At 40.9% G+C, this 21,259-nt stretch overlaps 1 protein-coding gene and 1 long non-coding RNA gene across 2 annotated transcripts; both read left to right on the top strand.

Annotated features, from left to right (window-relative positions):
• Nucleotides 1-398: 398 nt before the first annotated feature.
• Nucleotides 399-6,568, top strand: LOC126395848 (uncharacterized). Its single transcript, XR_007570499.1, has 3 exons — nt 399-533; nt 5,342-5,482; nt 6,083-6,568. It is a non-coding gene; the product is annotated as an uncharacterized LOC126395848 (long non-coding RNA).
• A 1,933-nt stretch (nt 6,569-8,501) lies between these two features.
• slc5a1 (solute carrier family 5 member 1) lies at nt 8,502-19,044 on the top strand. Its single transcript, XM_050053592.1, has 15 exons — nt 8,502-9,577; nt 10,105-10,176; nt 10,529-10,633; nt 10,865-10,924; nt 11,844-11,948; nt 12,049-12,154; nt 12,574-12,654; nt 12,752-12,960; nt 13,944-14,079; nt 14,181-14,288; nt 14,394-14,544; nt 14,640-14,808; nt 16,641-16,856; nt 16,961-17,066; nt 17,153-19,044. Exons 1-15 carry the CDS (start codon nt 9,440-9,442, stop codon nt 17,365-17,367), a joined length of 1,977 nt encoding a protein of 658 aa, XP_049909549.1. The 5' UTR covers nt 8,502-9,439; the 3' UTR covers nt 17,368-19,044.
• Nucleotides 19,045-21,259: the final 2,215 nt, after the last annotated feature.

Raw genomic sequence — 21,259 nt, 5'->3', positions numbered from 1 at the left:
GCTAGCTCAATCATGTTGTAACTAAGATATTCGCTGGAAAAATATTTTATTCACGGACCGTTTATTGAGTTATTACCTTATTTTTATACAGTCTATGGTTATAGACAACGCTAACGGTTAGCCCAGCTAATCTACGATAACCATATTAATTACAAAACGTGCACACAGAAATAGTAACGTTTGTTCAGTCATTGTGTTTATAGACTTAACAAACATCAGATTAGTCTACACGGTAATATAGTGACGTGAAAAATGTGATATATAGCTAAACTCTGCTGGTTTTCTACCCGAAGTATTTGTAAACAACACAGCGATTCCCTGGGGGTACCGCCGGAAGTGAAGGGCGTGAGGCCCCTGCACTTCCGTTAGTCGAAAAACTCCGGGCTGTGCCACCAGAGGTAAAGGAAGAAAAAAAAAATATTTTATTTATTTATTTATTATTTATTTTTTTACCGATGGATTTCCAGATTGGTGGAGACCAAACAGCTAAATAACTGCTGTTATCCCCAGCTTGGATGCTACTATCACACTGTGTAAGTTGAAGTTGAGTGTTGTTAAATCTTACCTTTAGGTCTTGTACTTGTTAACTGCAGCTAGTAGACTCCAGGTTTCAGTCAGTATTTCATCCATGAGCTCTCCTGTCAGGTTTCTTCTTGGCAACAGGAAGCTTTTCCTCTAGTGTTAGCATTAGCATCCTCTAAGCTAACGTGACGTTCTGTGGACGCCATGTTTCTTGACCCACTTAACCGTTGACCTCTGTATTTCTGCCACAGCAAGATTTCAGGTGATGTTTTCTACCTTTTTCTACTCTCCAGAAATTATTTTTCCCTCATTGCAGCAAAACTAAAGTGAGCAGAACAAACTCCTGTACGTTAAACTGCATTTACTGACCACATTTGAGGCTAATTAGCGGACAAATTACAACTGGACGGATGAAAACTCGTTAGCCTAGCAACATTAAAGCTACAACCGTCACTGAGTTTAACCGGCTCACTCGCGCCATCTGCTGGTGTAAAAGGGAACGACAGGCAGATTGAAAACAGTTTCAGGGCAGAAAAGGTAATGTCACACCATGGTATGGTGTTTAAAATGGACTGCCTACACACTTTATGATTCACAGCCGTCAACACAGCCACTTATGACAATTTATATGTTAGATATTAACCAGTGCCACACTAAATCTGACGCTGAGTTGCTGCCTAACACTGCACCAGCTGAGAGGTAGCCTTTGGCCTACTGTTTTAAAATACATAAAGAAATATAGTTCATGGACTAAGGCAACATTTATAAATATAGATTCCTATGTAAGTGTGAAATGTAATATCATTTTTGTGCTACCATGCTTTTTCAGTTTCCTCTCCCTCACATCACAGTGATGCACCATTTCTGCAGTGTTGTACTACCGTGCCACCTTGTGGCCAACATATCCTTTAAAGTGTGTTTTTTATGGGTTTCTGTTGTTAAACTTTGACTTTTTACACATCTTAAGACAGAAGGTTGTCCTGACATATTGACAGTTAAACCTAAAGCAAGATGTGTGTCTTCATAGTTTGTATTTGACTGACAAAACTCTTAAAAAAAATCTCTTTGCATGCTGTACTTAACATGTTTTGTTATGAATAAATTTGCTACCTCAATCTTGATAGCCTTGCCGATATCAAAGCAAATCAGCTAGATTCGTAAGACTTTTTTCACAGCAGACATTTTGACTTTTTATAGCAGGGGAGGCACAGGTGGAACCAATAACGTTAACGATGGCTCAAGTCCAGCAATTTTCAATGCAGCAATTACAATTATACTCGTTACACCTGTGTTTGACAAGTCAAAATGGGTGCCGTGAAAAGGCCCTCAGAACCACTGCGCCAAGGCGCTGTTTCCTTCCTTTTCTGTTACCCTCATTAATGTTGAGGGTAAGTGCCTGTTAATTGATAAAATAGATGAGGGTCAACACATGCAAGTCCCCAGCTCCCATGTTTTAGCTCACATGGACACTAGTGTGATCAAATGGAGGGGGGGTTGTGGTTTTAAAAGACAGGGGAGCCTCACCTATGATGACTGCCATGGGGCCATATGCAGGCTTGAGCTGATCTTCTTAAAACACTCCCCTTCACCCTTCCCTGTATGACATGAACAGCTAACCATGGCTGAAAAATCCACAGTCTTTGTCACCACCGCCAAACACTAAATCAGTGATAGTTTGTTATCACAGGTGTCACTAAAGTCAAGGATATTCAAGTATATTCTGATCATATTCTACAGTATCTACGAGTGCCTATAAGACTTTTTTCACAGCAGACATTTTGAGACATTGTAGGGAAAGTACTTAACCATGTCTCTCTCAGGTGTCCAAGTAAGTCATGACAGTGTGACAGTGAACCAGCATGCACAATACTATGACCCTGACACTGAAGTTTTTCAAAGCATCACACAGCATTTTTTATTTGATGTGTCTTTTTATTTAAAGCAGCTGTTTTCTATTAATGTGTTATGAAAGTCAGCAGACTTGCACAGACTTTAAACTTGCCAGAAAAAAAGTAATCCACCCTGGCTGACATGTTTTTTGTTGTTATTAATGGTTCTCTGTGAGATCAGGTGATCATGAGATGGTGCTGGAAACAGACAAGCAAGCAAACTTGGATGGTATGAAAATGATAATGTAAATTTGTTAGCTTTGTGCCCTGATTTTTAACAGTTTATTTAAAGGATTTAGGGACACCTCTTTGCAGAAATAGTATGTAATATTCATAACTATGTTCTCATTTGTTTATAATCACGTGAAACTAAAAATCGTTGTTTTTGTTACCTTAGAATGAGCCGTCTATATCCACATGTGGAGCCGGTCCTCTTTGAAGGCGTCTGCCATGTTGTTCTACAGTAGCTCAGGACAGCCATTTGCATTTTTGTGCTTTTGCGTCATCCACCGTAGTTCTCCTACATGCTCGGCACACAAGGGAAGTCAAGTGCCACTTAATCCTACATAATCGACCTTTAACACAGAACTATGGACAAAGTACACTGTCATCTGTATAAGTCAGGTCTCTCAATATGCAGAATGTGTAGGCGACGGGACAAGACTTTGGTATTGGAAGTGTTCTGGTGTCCGTTTGTAGTCCGAGTAGTATTGACCAATCACATTTGAACAGCAGGTAAAGTCAGCGTAGAGAAGTAGAACGCATTTGCTAAAAAGCAATCACAACTGATGACAAGTTAGCTTTATATTAGCTGTTTTTTTTAATTGATGTGCATTCACGTGCAGATATCTGTTCATAGAGATTAGCTGAAATTACCAGTACATGGAAGAAGAAGTCTTGGCCCGGATGTTTGCTGGCTACACCGGATCAGCCCGAATTATCGAGTAGATATAGCTGCAGCTGGAGAAAGTGCATGACCTGCCCACCAATTAACCGACTCTCCCACCATACCTACAAGCTCAGCCCCCTTCACTCCTTAGTTCAGAAGCAGAAGCCTTGAAGAAAATACTAAATTAGTGTTTTGCTAGCTATGAAGTGTTAAGTTAAAAGAGAGGAGGTTAAGTTTGGGTGTAGGGTTAGGGTAAAGTTCGAGTCCCCGTCTGGACCAAAATATGGTGGCTGGAGAGGTGCCAGTTCACCTCCTGGGCACCGCCGAGGTGCCCTTGAGCAAGGCACCGAACCCCCCAACCGCTCGGGGCGCCTCACCAAGGGCAGCTCCCTCACTCTGACATCTCTCCAATTTGTGCATGTATAGGTCCTGTTTGTGCATGTGTGTGTCTTTCGGACCTGTGTGTAATTGACAAGCAAGAGTGAAAACATTGAGGGGGATTAATAAAGGAAATAAACTTAAAACTTAAGATTACATCTTGTCACTTATAAGGTGAATCACATCTTCATGTATTATGAATAAAGTAGATGAGTAAAGTGGATTATTGCTGAATTGTGCTGTAGCAGGGGGTCAAATAAATGTCACATTGGTGGGTTTGTCTTATAGGGTACTGGTATTGGGTGCAGTTTGGAGGGGCCTGTCGTGTAGGCTTTAAATGGCTGTGGCTGCAGCTACACATGGCTCCGAAATATTGGCCCTCGCCCTCAGAGGCTTTATTATCATCAGAAAACAGCTGATGGGCTCTTAGATTGAGCACAATGTGAAGCACTCACCACTGGTGTTGAGGTCACAAGATATTTACTGTCCATAAGTCTGTTTTTTATTTTCAGTCGTCTCTGAAAATGCTGAATTCTCCTCTGATCATAGATATGTAGACACAGGGCAAAGTTTATGAGACCCAGTTGTGTTTGTGTTGACCACAAGACACTCAATCACTGCTCTGTTTGCCAAAGACAACTGCAGTATTTTCCCACACAATGGAGACTTCTATGTGTGACTCCTGCGAGAGATCAATTTCTCGCACTAATCAGCAGGGTTTGTTTGTGGTCTCGCTGGCCTGAGATGTGATCGGCTCTGCAGTGTGTTTATGTTTTATAGTCCTTTCCTGAGTTATGATCAGATTTCAGTCTTGGTGAACATAGAAATAAACTGGGCCACACAAAAATTAAATAAGTTGGAGAAAATCTTGACCTGTCTGGAGATGTAAGAAGTCCGAAGGCTCCTCTCAGGTTTAAAATCAGGACTGAAATCAGCGGGTGTGACCGAGCCTTAATCCCCACAGAGCATTGGCCTCATTCCAGTGATTGATTCTCATTCAAGTGAATATTGATTGTCCCCATTTAGAAATTTCAAGCAGCCATTTGTAACAGTACCAGTCTGATAACTCCCCCATCTCACTCCCTTACAGCTCTTCCTCTCCAGGGTGTTACATGTCTGTAGGAGGCTGCGGTGGTCACTGTAATCATTCGCTGTTTTTTCATAAGAATTCAACTGTTTTGATGTGAAACATTAACACAATAGAAATCACACGTTTATGTTTTGGCTCCCTTTTCACTCTGATTATTGAATAAATCTAAAACAGTAAGTGTTTAATTTGATGCCGCCCCTGCCTTCCTCTTATGATCGGGAAATAATGAACACTTTGTCATTATATTTTGCACTTCATAATGATTATAATTCTGCAGCACTGTATTTGAAGTTCATCAGTTCATCAACATTTTATATTGCAGGACATTTGCAGACCTGGAAAGAAAATAAGTAACATCTGATTATTAACTGTGATCATTAAATAAAACTTTTAAATGTTAAGCATAACCTACAAAATGTGTCGTTTTAAATATAAATCCTAAATTTTCTTGTTTATTACACACACAGGATTTATATGTGTACTATATAGTTTATCATAAATCATCTTACCTTTATGCCAGACCGTTTTTTAATTTCCTCTCCTCCTTTCTCCTCTGCTTCATGCCCAAAGCAGCAGCTGTGACAGAGCACTATAACCTTGGGCATGGATGTCAGCCTTACAATGATAGATAAAGCTGCGAGCGGCAATTTACTGGGTCGAGGCAGTCCGGAAACACTGGGACATAAGTGGTGAAAGATGACGCAAACGTTGAAGGTAGGGCCGCCGTATGAAATGTGGTGCAAATTGGATTTTGTGCAGCTGGGTTACCGCTAGATCTTCTAGAAGAGTTTAAATGAACTCATCTGTACGCTGAGTTGCGAGACTGTTAGGTACACCTAATGCACTTCAATAAAACATCCTTCAATAAACCAATCACTGCTCACTGAGTGCAAATTAAATGTTTTTTTGCTCAAGGCCTTTTAATTACAGGATTTGATTACTTAATTACTTTCTTAATTAAATTAGGTTATAATTAGAGTGAGATGCACTTACTATAAGGTCATTGTAGAACAGCTACAGCTGGGTTTAAAACGTGATGGATGTTTTTCTGTGTCTTGAACCTGTAACCACACAGTTTATTACAGGTAATGTCCTGTGTCTCACAGCTTATTTCCCCAGTCTATCATTACATCATTGCTACACAACCGAAAAACCTTCACAAATGGGGAAAAAACAGTAACATACTTACTACTGCTCTCATAAAAAGTGTGTTGTTGTTGTTGTTGACCATTTTGTAAAAGTACTGAAAATGTAGATATAAAAGTTGCTTTTCTGTTCAAGACTTATTTCATTTTTATTTTCTCTTTGACAAAGCCGGAGCCCACTGCATGCTGGAGCCCTGGGTGAGCACCCATGCCACCCCAAAGACACATCCAGACCGTCAACCTCCAGTCAAGTTGAAGCTGGGTGGAGCTATGCTGGGAATTACCTTACATCACCAAACTGTGTAAGGTAATAGCAGTGAAAACAGTGTGTCCCACCCTAACCAGAGAGTGAGGGAGCTGTCAATTATGCATAGTCTTTAGAAGAGGTCTAATTAGGTAACATAAGTGAACACACCTGTGTGGGTGGGTTTTGTATAAGGTTTGTCTCTCAGACGTGAGGAACAAACAGTAATAGGAGACGTTCCCAGCTCTTTTACTTAAGTAAAAGCAGCAATATATCAGTGTAGACATACTTTGTTTTAAATAAAAGCTCTATGTTCAAAATTTACTTAAAGGGCCATTTCACCCCAGAATCATACATATTGTTCTTCTCTTACCTATAGTGCTATTTATCAGTCTAGATTGTTTTGGTGTGAGTTGCAGAGTGTTGGAGATATCAGCTGCAGAGATGTCTGCCCTCTCTGAAATATAATGGAACTAGATGGCACTTAAAGCACCAAAATAATACATTTGGAACTATTTTCTTCCTGCCAACAGTATCACCATGCACAGGGAAGCGTGCATCTACTGTTAGCTCACCTTGCACCACTGATCTTGCTAATGTTACAGCTCAACCAAGGAGGACGCCATTAATGCTTACATCTTGCACTGTCCTGAGCATGTGCCTCTCATCTATGGATAGATGCTTCCCTCTGCTCAATGATAGGGTTGGCAGGTGTAGTTTGGTGGAAAGAAAATAGTTCCTAAATGAAACTGCTCACGACAAGGTCTGTGGATTATCTTGAGCAGGCATGTCCAAAGTCTGGCACAGTCGTTGCCAGTGGACCAGTTGAAAACGTCCCACAGCCCCGCACAATATTAGTTAATTATGCAAGATCACTTTGCATTTTTTTCCCCCACATCTCCCGACAGCAGAACTATTACACAGTTTGTAGACATGCATCAAGTAGGAACTATGCAGGTGGAACTGATGTGTTTAATAAGCAGAGCAAACAGAAGGGTAACCTCACAGCAGAAATGTCCTGCTTGGCAGCAGACATAGCCACGGCAAAGAAGCATAAAGCCAGTCATGAGGACCACTGCTTCTAGGAGCTGTGAAGGTTGAACACATTTTAACTGAAAGATGAAATAAAAAAAAAAATTTAATCCATATTTTTTGTAACCCGTAATGATAAAATTGGCTGGCCCCCAGGTATTTTCACATTATCTTATCTGGCCCTCATTCAGAAAAGTTTGGACAACCCTGAGCTTGAGTAACTGGGTCATGATTTCTGTAAAGAGACATTGCTGTTGAGTTTTTCAAATGTACTTTTTTGGCACTTTGAGCACCACAAGCCGAGTGCCATCTAGTTCCATTATACTGGAGAGAAGGCAGACATCTTTATGGCTGATATCTCCAACACTCAGGAACTCACACCAAAACAATCTAGACTGATAAATAGCACTACAGGTAAGAGGAGAAATCATATTTTTGACTTTAAGCAAAAGTACAAAAATAGTAGGGTAAAATAACACCTATCATAAGTACCAAGTACTGCATGATATATTATTGGATATAATTATTGATGCATTATTGTGTACATCTGCATCACTTTAATGTTGCAGCTGGTAAAAGTGGGGCTAATTCTTATTACTTACTGGGTAGTTTGTGAATTTTCCCTCAAGGATCAATAAAGTTTTATCATAGTGCATCATACGTTATGTCTTGATTATGTTTCGAATGATTTTTCTGAATCTACAAAGTAACTATAACCTATCAAATAAATGTAGTAAATATTAGAATTTATCCTGAATTGTAGTGACGTCCTAAGTTCTATAAAACAAGAATACCCAATTAAAGCACAAGGAGCTTGAAATTGTACCTGAGTAAAAATATTTAGATATTTTTCACCATTGGGAACCAAACTTTTTAAACAATCTGTTCCTCATTTGTATGAGCTCATAGTCGCCTGAATCCTGGATTAGTTTCACTGTCCTGTAGAGACACCTTGTGGCTTCTCATAGTACTTTCTTTATATTTTTTGTATATTGATGTCCTTTAATTTTCCAAAAATCATGCCTTTTTAGAGGTAGTTTACCACGATGACACCTGTATCAGCTAATGATCCTATGTTTTCAGTCTCTGTTCTTCAAACATTCGCCTTCAGACTAATAATTAACACACACATCACATAAACACTCACGTCCTCTCTGTGGGTGGGGTGAAGTCGGGGTTAAGTGCCTTTTATTTGTACTAGGCTTACAGTAAATGAGAAAATAGTTCCTTGTTGATGGAGCTATTTGGAGATCAAAAATGAGATTTCGCAAGATTAATAATAATATTTACAGTCACTCGTTTGTGCCTCTCCCTGGATTACTCCGCTTTTGTATGAACATAAATGGCCAAAAACGTCCTCTGATACTCTACTTATGAGCGAGGTGTGTCATCAATAGCTGCGCTGCTCGGAGAGTCCTGTTGTACTTATTGACAGAGGTGAGCTCAGTGTGAGGGAGCAGTGAGAGGACTACGTGACAGACATACAGTACATCTGGATTTTATAAGGAAGCAGCAGTTGTGGAAGAAGTCTTTTATTTTAATACTACTGTGGAGAAATTGTCTGTTATGAGTAAAGCCCTACATTGAAGATTTCACTTCACAAGTACAAATGTATTAACAGCAAAATGCCCTTAAAGTATTAAAGTAAAAGTACTTGTTGGGCCCTTTAAGAGAGTTCTATCATTATATACATGATTGGATTATTATTATTGATGCTTGAACACATAGGTTTAATGCCGCAGCTGGTGGAGTACATTTTCACTACTTTATAAGTTCATGGTTTAATCCATAGAACAGTATTAGAGTTTGGTTTTGGAAGGCGTTATTGGTCCATGTGTGTGTTCAAATTAAGTTGAAGTGAGTTGAATTTAGTTGCAGTGCTGATTTAGTCAGTCCTTTGTTTTAAAGGAACACCTGTTTCTTCACTTGTGGTATTTCCTTGTGGGTTGATCATTAACAACATGTTTTTAATCACCTGAAAGGTTACACATTTTAACACATTTATTTTCACATATATGTGTCAGCAAAGTTTATTTGTGCATCCAGATACACTTGAAATCAAGCACAATATTTGGTCATTTATTAGACAAACACAATCTCCCCCGCCCAGCCCCCCAGTTTTCCCACACTCCCTCTCACACACACACAAACACACCTCAGCCAAAGGTACATAAGTGTCTGTGCAGGTGCTTCACTCAGAGAGGAGCGACTCCAGCGACACTCCTGGTCTCCGTTAACCCTTCCAGCAAAATGTCTCGGGACTATTTTGGATTCTCCTACATAAGGAGCAATGCAAGAAACGGCACGGCCACTGTGGCTCTTAACAACCCAGCTGATATCATTGTTATTGTGATCTACTTTTTGGTTGTCTTGGCTGTCGGAGTATGGGTGAGTCGTCTTTCAGTTTGCCATTCTTTAAATCCCTCTTCCCTGTGAATAGTTAACTTCTCACCAGTTCTATAGTTGTTGTATATAAGAAAAAGAAGGAGCCTGTCTGAGCTGCAAGAGAAAGTTAACAATGATTTAAATGTTTTTAGATGTTTGGGAATCCAAGATAATGATAATAATTTACATACTTAATTAAGACATTTTAGCACCTTTACAGCAGCATTTTGTAGGAAATTATACACAATGGAGTGAGTCATATTGTGCAATCACAGCATCTCACTCAGCAGCCTGGGTCGCAGTATTTCATAGCAGATCAAAGTATTTTTATGAATGCATATGAGGAGTAATTTTATTGTCACACTACTGAGTTGTATGCAGTGATTTTATCAGTCACTCTTACAGCAGCTATATATGAAATAAAATGTAATCATTCACAAATACACACCGACGTTTGAAATTAAGTGTGTTGCTGTTTTGCACTAATGCATTTATGGATTTTCTAAAAATGTGCCCGTCTCCCATTGCAGGCTATGGTCCGCACCAACCGAGCCACTGTCGGTGGCTTCTTCCTGGCAGGGAGGAGTATGGTGTGGTGGCCGGTGGGTATCTTATTGCTGAGAATAACACAGAATTGAAATGAAGCTCTGTCTTGAGGGGAATTATGGCCGAAAGACTGATAAGTTTTTATTGTTTTGTGCTGGTTTAAAATATGAATCAAAGTGGAATCCTTTATGTAATATCAGGAGTTATTAGGTTAATAAGGTGTGTAAATCATTTTTCCTTATCTATTTCACTGGTGACATGACATGGCATAAAAAGCAGCTGTCTGGAAACTTCTTTGATATCTGTTCAAAGCTGCTCTCATTATCAAATGCACTTGGAAAAAAAGTTGTGGCAATTCTCAAAATGATCCATGCATGTTATTTATAAGTATAATAATGCACTCCACAGATCGGAGCATCGCTGTTTGCCAGCAACATTGGCAGCGGCCACTTTGTCGGGCTCGCTGGGACTGCTGCAGCTGCAGGCATCGCCATCGGTGGCTTTGAATGGAATGTGAGTAATTACGCCATTATCGCTTCTTACACAAATGTATTTCTTACCTGTGACAGATATCAGTTATCTATGTCAGGTGAGCTGATAAGTGTCGCTTATCTGGTGAGTTTTACCCTGCAGTGGATGGACGGAAACAGAACAACGACAGAGGTTATCGTTATAGGGACATTTTGAGTTAATGGTGGCATTGATTATTAATTGGTTGTGTCCTTGTATGTTTGTGTGTTTCAGGCTCTTATAGTGGTCGTCATTCTGGGATGGCTCTTTGTGCCGATCTACATCAAAGCTGGGGTAAACAGAACACACAGTCTTTAAATATATGCATTCATAACCAATGTAACTTATACTCAGAGGTGGAACTAAGCAAGTTACTAGAAAGTCTCAAGTTTTGCACTCAAGTCCCAAGTCAAGACTGAAAAGTCCCAAATCCTGCACTTTGAGTTTTGAGTCCTAAAACAAGTCATAATGGGTCCAAGTCAAGTTGCAAGTCTTTTTTGATTTTGTCAAGTCCAGTCTGAAGTCACTAAATTAGTGACTTGAATCTGACTTGAGTCCACACCTCTGCTTACCCTCCTGGGACCCGAACTTTTGTTTGGTATATTTAATTTCTCTTGCTATTTGGGATCAGTAGAACCTGATAAGTATAAAAAACAAAACATTGTCAACGATAATTAAGTCCCAATGTCCTCAAATGAGACGACAATAAAGTACTTCCTAATTATCAGTGTCTTATCTTCTTACTGTTGCTAAAATTGGTCAAATTTGTTGCCATATCAAACTACAAACATTATTAACCATGGATAAACAAGTTTCAACCATAAAATCTGATTAGGTTTTGGGCCTTGTCCACTTTTGTGTCAGGATCAGCTGCAAAGTGACTTACATGGATTAGTGTGTTGTGCTCTTACTACCACTAGATGGCACAAAAAAAGTGTCAGCGAATAAGAACAACAGGTCTAAGTTATGCAAAATAAAGTATAAGGTCAAGTAAACCCAAAATGTGATGTCCTCATATGAGGATGCAGGGTCTCAGGAGGATATATCTATATGGTTCAGTCAGTGAGTTCCTAATATATATTGTATCGTTAAAGGCAGAGTTTCTTTTTCCTGCAAAAATGAAAGTGGGAGGTCAGAAAAAAAGTAACATTAGAGAGCAAAAGTAAGTAAAACAAACACAAGTAAAAATCTAATTGATCATGGATGTATTCAGGTGGTCACCATGCCCGAGTACCTGAAGAAGAGGTTTGGAGGACAGCGTATCCGCATCTATCTCTCTGTGCTGTCCCTCTTCCTGTATGTTTTCACCAAGATCTCAGTAAGTCCCCACATGTTAACCCTCACTGCGATGTCCTCTGTGTCAACATTGTACCAGCATTATTGATCGAAATGATGTGTTTTCTCCTCTCTCCTCTCAGGCAGACATGTTCTCTGGCGCCATTTTTATCAATCAGGCTCTTGGGCTGAACATCTACCTTGCTGTTGTCATGCTACTAATGATAACTGCGCTGTACACCGTCACAGGTCTGTCCTCATGCGATGCTTTCACCTTCTTTTCCACTTAACTCACAGATCACTCATAAACTAAGGCCAGAAGTCTTATCTACCTTACAGTATGAGATGATTCACAACTGGGGGTAAAGTCTTCTGGGGTCCATATGTGGAGATGTACATACACAGACACTCTTTCCTCCTGGATGACTTATCAGTGGTGTGTTATTGCGGTTAATTACCCGTGAACTGTGATAAGTAGGAAACGGCCTTCTGTTGCTGTTTTGTAATAAGGCATACACACCTAAACTTTAGCTTTACAGACTCTAAAAGGTGTCTTACATAACACCGCTTAACACTGAATTGGGTCATGTGCACACTTTTGATTTTATTCTCTCCAATAGGTTCAGTTATGCACATTAGAGGTGATATATTGTGTTGATGTATCTCAGGTGGACTGGCTGCAGTGATCTACACAGACACGTTACAGACCATTATCATGGTTGTTGGATCATTCATCCTTATGGGCTTTGGTAATATGGTATTTTCCTTTTTTTAACCTCATTCATTGTGACAAAAGCTGTAAAAAAAATGCCTGTAAGTTAAATTAACTGTGACACATGTCCTCAGCTTTCCACGAGGTGGGAGGTTATGAGAGCTTCCAGCAGCGCTACATGGAAGCCATCCCTTCCATAACGACCAACATCACTGCGGACTGCTACGAGCCTCGGGCCGACTCCTTCCATATTTTTAGGGACGCCATTACAGGAGACCTGCCGTGGCCTGGCCTTGTGTTTGGACTCACCATTCAGGCCACCTGGTACTGGTGCTCAGATCAGGTCTGTCAAGCACAATTGGCATTTGAATGACCCTCATGGTTACACAAACACACACACAGACGCATTCAATTGATTCCCAACACATTTGTACACACATTTACAAGCCTTTATCTTCCTGTTTTTGCCAGACTCACTCATGCGGTCTGAGGCGGCCTGCTGTGAGAGGAAAGACATGCTTTTAGTTAATACACTTTCAGAGACTGAGATAAGATTAACAGGCAGACTGTTGCTGGATCGCTGTGGAGATGCTAATTGAAATGTTGACAACCAGCACAAAGATAAACACATTATAGTCTTTATTTCTGCTCAGTTAACAGGGGAGAATACTTACTAGCAAGGGTCCATTTTGCTTTGTTGGCTTAAAGGGACAGTTCACCCCAAAATCAAAAAATTTCTCTTCTACCTGTGGTGCTATTTTTCAGCCTAGACTGTTAAAAGACAGTAGCTCCCGTATAAAACTGCTCACAACAAGGTCTGTGGATTATTTTGAGGGGGTTTCTGATGATTTCTGGAAAAAGACATTGCTGTTAAGTTTTTCAAATGTCTTTTTTTGGTGCTCTGAGCACCACAAGCCAGATTTGGCCTTAGTCATTAGTTCAAGGTCCACACAGTTTAATATATTCAGCGTCATACTTGAGTTTGGGCATGTCGTTGAGCTAGTTTGCTGTCTCTGTCAAGTAGCTGTCCATGAGTCACTCACTCTACAGCAGGAGACTGCACTTAAAAAATAAAAGCTCTGTGCCAGCAATTCACTGTACTTCAAAAAAAAGTGTGTTTTTGTACAAACTTGACACGTTAACGAGTCACTTGTGGTCCATTCAGAATGGCCTCATGACCCACTTTTGGTCCGGACCCACCGCTTGGGAAGCACTGGTTTAGAGTCCACTATAGCCTGTTTTTACATACATTTACCCACCCTGTTAACTGATTGTATGATGGCAGACCTGACCTTTTCTCATCTGTGACATGCTGTTTTTCTGTAGGTGATTGTCCAGCGTTGCCTCTCCGCCAAAAATTTATCTCACGTTAAGGCAGGCTGCATCTTGTGTGGCTACCTGAAGCTGCTGCCCATGTTCCTCATGGTTTTCCCCGGGATGATCAGCAGGATCCTGTATGCTGGTGAGTGCTACTATTGTAGCTCGTGCGCATCTTACCACTGACATATTGGTGGATTTCATTATTTATTTAACATCCTGCTGATCTCATTCATTTTATTCTAGATGAGGTGGCATGTGTGGACCCGGAAGAATGTGAGAAATACTGTGGTGCCAGTGTGGGCTGCACCAACATCGCTTATCCAAAACTGGTGGTGGATCTCATGCCCAACGGTGGGTGGCTAAAGGACTCTGTCTTGTGAGCTGAGAATGCAAATGGCAGCCTCCTTTCACAAAGTTATCTTGCCCCATTTTAATCTGTTATCCTATTTATTGTAGGTCTACGAGGTCTCATGCTGTCGGTGATGCTGGCCTCTCTGATGAGCTCACTCACTTCCATCTTCAACAGTGCCAGCACTCTCTTCACAATGGACATCTACACTAAGATTCGCCGCTCAGCAAGTGAAAGGGAACTCATGATTGCTGGCAGGTAAATCACACTGGTGTTGACTTTGATATGATTTCTGATGATGAGAGAATTCCTACAGTACCAGCCTCACTGCCACTGTCTTTGCCTGTGTCTAGACTGTTCATCTTGGTCCTGATTGGTGTGAGCATAGCATGGATCCCAGTGGTGCAGTCGGCCCAGAGCGGTCAGCTCTTTGACTACATCCAGTCCATCACCAGCTACCTCACACCACCTGTTGCAGCTGTCTTCATGCTCGCCATCTTCTGCAAACGTGTCAATGAGAGTGTGAGTTTCCCCTTAAGTCTTTAATTCAGTTCATTTCAACATTTCAAATCAGTGCAGTCTACTGCCTGTTCCAAAGACTAAGAGTCAGCTGGCAGCTGGCAAGATGCATGTTCAACATCTTGGTTTAGTGTGTTAGCATGCTAATTAGCACAATTCACACCTGAGGTACAGCAGAGGCCAATGAAAACTTAACTGCTAGATGTTTTTCCCTGATGATGGCACTAGCTGAAAAGTCTAGGGAGCTCAAACGTGATTACAGTTCACCCTGAGGGGGACATGAATGTGTGCACCAATAGATATCTCACCCAAAACCACCAATGTAAACCTGGTGGTGCTAGAGATGAAGTCAGGCGATCACCAACGTCATTAGGATTCATGCTCTGAGCACCAAATTTCATGGCACTTAATCTAATACTTAGTGAGATATTTCAGTCTTGACCAAAGAGGTGGGTTAACTCGCAAACCAACAGACGTTGCCACCCATAGAGTCTCTAGTGTGGATAAAAAGGCTGTGTGGTCAAATGCAGTCCATTATAAAGATCTTAAGTAATTACTGTCCAAAGGTCTTTAGTGACACCTTTTTACTGCTTCCTCTGACTTCTTGTGTAAGTGGTTGTCTTCTGACCATAAAGCAGTTGAGTAACCCCCCCCCCCGTTGATATGGTTCCTACTCTCATGTCACATTGCTTTAAGCAAAACATAGAAGTTATGCACGCCATCAGCTGATCTCTGTCATCATCAGCCGATTCATACGATTACAAGTCACAGTCACATAAGCCAGTACCTTTAAAACCATTCTAACATCCCCTTCAGCCTCAAATGGAGTGACAGCGTTGCCAGGTGGGAAATGTAGGATTATCGTACCAGAGACTCAAAATTATCGTATTTTGATGAAATTATCGTACACCCGTCATAACCAAAATAACAAGCCTACTGATACGCTATAGGCAAATGTAGTCACTCTAGTGTTTACTTTTTTGGTTTACTTTTTTGTCATAGAGAAACATGATAACAGACAAGAAAATAAAGAGTAATCTGGCTTCTAGTCTCCTCTAGTAGTGTTGTGGGGCGGACGCAGCTGACCGTCCAGCCAATCGTGCTCGTTGTTCTGAGACAAACGTCACCCACATCTCTCGCTAAGCAAAGCGCGATTGGCTAAAAACATGTCACATGGGAAGAGATGTCTTCAGGGTTCACAAAAAAACTCTGGCATACTGATTACAACCACACATTCACGAAATGGTCAAATTATCGTACATTTGGCCTTTTTTGGGATTATTGATCGTACATCGTACAGAGGGCACTTTGTGCTGCATTTTTAATGTATGAAAAGTGCTTTACAAATAAAGTTTGAAGTTTGAAATTATCGTACAAATATGATAATTATCGTACACCTGGCAAGGCTGTGGAGCAACACCTGCGAGCTAGTCCAGGCAGTCAACTCGAGCCGCACTGATTCATACACACAGGTCATACATCACTCCATATGTCATCAACAAAACACACCCTCCCAATGTGGCGGGCTATTTAGTCTAGAGGCCAAAGTCTAACTATGTTCTGTTGTTGAAATAAACATTTAAAACGTGAGTTGTCTGACTGAACTGTACTTTGTGTGTGGTGCTAGCAAATGTTAGCATGCTAACACACCTAAACTAAGACGGCAACCATAGTGAACATTACACTGAGTAAAAACTAGCATTGTCATTGTGAACACGTTGCCATGCTAGTGCTAGCATGTAGCTCAAAGCACCACTCTGCTGCTAGCATGGCTGTAGTCTTGATAATACGTAATTAATATACTGATAGTTTTACCTACCTTCTTCTTTCCTCAGGGTGCATTTTACGGCCTCATGATTGGCCTGCTTATCGGCCTGTCCAGGATGATAGCTGAGTTTGCATTTGGGACAGGCAGCTGCGTTGAACCCAGTAACTGTCCAACCATCATATGTGGAGTCCACTACCTCTACTTCTCCATCATCCTGTTTGTTATCTCGTGTGTCTGCATCCTGGGAATCTCCCTCATGACCAAACCCATCGACGACAAGCATGTACGAGGCCGGATAAATTATTTATCTCCCTAACATAACTGGAAGACACTGCAAATACCAACTTTATAAATAATTTGCTTCACCCCCTGTGTTGTGTTGTTTAGTTGTATCGACTGTGCTGGAGCCTGAGGAACCGTACAGAGGAGAGGGTGGACCTGGAACAGGACGATTGGGTTGACAACACTGAGTCCAACGATATGGACATAGAGGGTAATCAGCAGAAATACAGTTTAAACACATATAGATGCATTTACTTTAGTAGATTTTCCTCATCGCCTTTGTCTCCTCCGTCACAGAGCCTGACGAGGAGCCAGGCTTGTGCAAGAAGGCGGTGATGTGTTTCTGCGGCCTGGAGCAGAAAAAAGCCCCCAAGCTGAGCAAAGAGGAGGAGGCGGAGCTGCAGAAGAAGCTCACAGACACCACAGAGGTGCCGCTATGGAGGAACATCGTCAACGCCAACGCCCTTATCCTCCTCTGTGTGGCTGTCTTCTTTCACGGTTTTTACGGTTAAAGAAACCTCAGTCGCTCTCAGAATTTATATTTAAGTGACAGGGGTTTATATGAATGTAATTTATGACCACATAAACTATTGCCCACAAAATAACAGACAAGAGATCTCTCTATACTGTATCATTATTACTGTATGTAAGATATGTGTGGCTACTGAACTTCTCCAGGACATAAAATATATTTTTATAAAGTATTTGCCTGTCTAAAACTCTTAAAAATATGTCACTACTGTGCACACGTCTGGCATAACATTTGTTAATGTACATAATCTTTAATTTTTATTATTTGTGCAGTGTTGGGGAAGCGACTTGCAAGCTACTAATTACTGCACACTGGAAGAAGTTGAACCACAGCAAAGCTACCCTAGGGAGAAATGTAGTTTGGGTAATTAAAGCTACTTGGAGATCAAATACTCGTCTATTCATGGGAACCTCTGCTTTGGTTTTGTACACAATATCCATCAGTCAGGCACCTGCCTTTCAGAAGCAGGTCTTGGTGTGGGTACTGCATCAAGCAGGATGACTCAGTTTTCCAGGTAACTTCTAAAAAATAGCATCCAACAGCTTCTTTGAACATTTGTTAGCAGTCATCAGTACTCTTAACACCTAATATATTCAAGTTTAGTTTTATAAATCTGCCAAGGCGTGCCTTCACAGCTTACAGTAGAGAAACAGTGGTAAAATAAAAATCATTCCGTCCCTTTTATGGCCTAAAAATGTTTGTAGTTTCAGTAGTTAACTACAGAAAAACAATAATATAACTACTTGTAACACTATGCAAATATAAACGTAGCCAAGCTACTGCGAAATGTAGTTAAACAGCGAGTGTAATTATGTGTAGTAACACGTAATACACTTAAAACACGTCAGTATTGTGCATAAATATTCACGTCTGTTGTCCTGAGTGACCCCGTGCACAGTTGCAGGTCTTCCAGTGATATCTATCAGCTCTCTTACTTGTCTTTACTGGTGCTGTTTATGGTTGTAAGCACGATGACAGAGGGCAAGAGTGACTCTGTAAATCTAAAGAGCTCATGAATGGAGCTGGACCTTGAAAGAGTGCACTCACGCTGCTCTTAGTAGCAGAAATATAATATTTAATTTGTGCTAACACATAAAATAATCAGAATGCTTTTAGTTAATGTAGTAATGTGTGACCATTTTATCTGATTCAGTTCAGCTACAGTACTTCTACTCATGCAGCTGTTGATATATAAATGCTTCTTTATTGTGTCATGGACTTTCTAGTTTACATCAAAGTGACAAGAAAGTGAATTTAGTCATTTTTTTAATACAGAATACTGCCTTAAATCATAAAAGAGAGATATCACATGTTAAACAAAATATGTAGCTTACCTTTAATTAAAAAATATGCGGGTTTCTGAGAGGATTTTAAAATTCCTGGTAATTGCTACTGTTTACTACCTCATCCTACATAGGCCTTGTTTTTCTCACAACATGTGCTCAAAGTCCACAAGTGCTGTAACTTCTCACATCTCTGCACCTTACTGTATGTTGTTTTAGGTGTTAATGAATAAAAACACCTCAGGGAAGAGGGGTTGTAAATGACTCAGAGCACTGTTTGACTCTCTTTGCTTCCCTCTACTGGTTCACTGTGAACATGTCAAAATCTCTGGTTTGCTGTTTATTTTACTGCGACATTAAATTCCTGATAAAAATCTGCTCTCACTGGGGCTGCATTGTGTTTTGTATGTACTCAGTAAAGTCATTCTGAATACCAAACACACATGATCACTTCTTAATGTACCGTAAGTCATTCCCATTGTGACACACCTATCTCGCTCTTATCACCGACTCTGTGGTTAATGTGCACTAATGTAGGCCTTGAATATGTGCGTGATGAATGATTTATGAGCTCTGCCTTGAACTTGCATGCTTTTGTCCCTGCCTAATTCTCTAGAAGCTGCATACGACTTTATATCAGCTCGAATCAAACGTCTGGCAGTGATCCTGTTGGCCTATATAGTGACTAAGTGCAACAAACCACAGTCAAAGATCAACACGGAGGCTTGTCTCGCTCTCAGCAGTCAGACGAGGCATTTTTGTTTCAGCGGTGAAACCCAAACGCCATCTGTCAGCCACCGTTACCCACAACGATGAGTCATGAAGACATGACATGTTTGGAATTCTTTGAAAACTGCAACCACGACTGAGTCGATTGTGACAGATACGGACAGCCAGAAGAAGAAGAGCCTAAACAGAATGAGAGTGCTGATCCCATTTTTGTTCAGATTATAAGTCATATTATATTTTTTGAGGAAGAAATAGTTATGTGTTACTTTTTTTCATTTGTGCTTTCTAGGTTTTGTTAACCCAGGCTGTTCTCTAAGCAGTAAGTCACCATGTTAACTGGAGTCTGAGACATAGGTATGGCTTTCCACTCCACAGGGGCTACCATAGCCAGTTGAGTTTCAACATGTAACGTCTTTCAAAATATGGCATCCAAAAGCATTCCCAATAAGAGATGGAAATAAGAGTAAAGAACAAATCAGTAATAAGTAACCAGAGTGTTTAATTCACATATATGGGGCAGCTGTGGGTCAGAAGGTGGAGTGGTCACCTACCAGTAACAAGGCTGATGTTTCAATCCCAGGGCCCTGAATCTACTTGTCAAAGTGTCCGTACTGTTCATCTTTAGCTGAATGTGTGTGAATGGTATTGTCACCCTGTGTCATAAACTAGAGTTTTTTTTCCATCATGTAAAAGGCATCAGTGCACAGAGCATGAGAAGATGGCTGCAACACAGTGGCCCCCTAGTGGCACACAAGCCTCATTACACAGACAACATTACTCCAGGACTGCAGATGACCAGACAAGACAAACTTTAAATGGCTTAAACCTTTCTATTGTACAAGCTACTTAAGCTGCAGTTATCTGGACTTTGAAGGACATATCAGCCATCACACATCAGGTCCAATAGTCCATAAATAATAGTCGCATACAGTGCATTTACTGCAACTGTGCAGTGGTGTTGAAGTGCCTGGCCACGTGTTTCAAACTAATAGGAGACAGCATTTCACCTCCAAGCCAACTAGTGCAAGCTCTCTTAGCTTTTTTAGTCTGATAGATAAGCAAAATAAAATCACAGACGTCAAGAAAGGAAATATTCCTCCAGCTATTTTTCTGTATTAAACATAAAAGCATAGTATAACAAGGATAGGCGTCAAGATTTGTAATACTGTTTAAATTCCTACCCTGCCTTTGTTGTGTAACTTTTTCGTTATGTAATTAGACGAGTTTTGCCTCTTTTTGGGTGGCAGGATGGAAAATTGTCATCCTCCACATTGTCGTGTGTCAGAATGATGAAGACAGTTGGAGAACAATAGGATGTAGGCTCTACAGGACGATTTTTTTCCTTGGCAACTACCAAATGAGGTGGCACTGTGGTGCAGTGGTTAGTTTTGTCGTTTCACAGCAAGACGGCTCCCTTCTGTGCGGAGTTTGCATGTTCTCCCCATGTCAGCGCGGGTTTGCTCCGGGTACTCCGGCTTCCTCCCACAGTCCAAAGACATGCAGGTTAATTGGTGACTTTAAATTGTCTGTAGGTGTGAATGTGAGTGTGAATGGTGGTCTGTCTCTATGTGTCAGCCCTGTGATAGTCTGTCCAGGGTGTACCCTGCCTCTCACCTCAGCTGGGATAGGCTCCAGCATACCCATGACCCCTAACAGGATAAGCGGTTACAGAAAATGAATGAATGAATGCATACAGGTGCCATAAATGGGAGAAAAATCTTCCCAGGGGAGCATGTCCGCAGACCCCCGTATAGGTTTGGGCTGAGCCCCGAATGTGTCAAACGTCTGGCTCCACCCCTGATTATGTATAGCTAATGCTTCCTCAATGACAACACATGATTTCTTGTCCTCAGTCTGGCA

Source organism: Epinephelus moara, chromosome 9 (genome assembly GCF_006386435.1).
Source record: "Epinephelus moara isolate mb chromosome 9, YSFRI_EMoa_1.0, whole genome shotgun sequence".
Taxonomy (NCBI): Eukaryota; Metazoa; Chordata; class Actinopteri; order Perciformes; family Serranidae; genus Epinephelus; species Epinephelus moara.
The sequence above is the reverse complement of the archived record's forward strand: the minus strand, read 5'-3'. Positions and strand labels throughout refer to the sequence as shown.

Bases quoted from the DNA above. Each gene is read 5' to 3' on its own strand.
- slc5a1 (XM_050053592.1), top strand. From the start codon at position 9,440: ATGTCTCGGGACTATTTTGGATTCTCCTACATAAGGAGCAATGCAAGA. The intron at 11,949-12,048 runs GTAAGTCCCCAC...CTCTCCTCTCAG, and splicing joins ATGTTTTCACCAAGATCTCA to GCAGACATGTTCTCTGGCGC. The intron at 14,289-14,393 runs GTGGGTGGCTAA...TATTTATTGTAG, and splicing joins GGTGGATCTCATGCCCAACG to GTCTACGAGGTCTCATGCTG.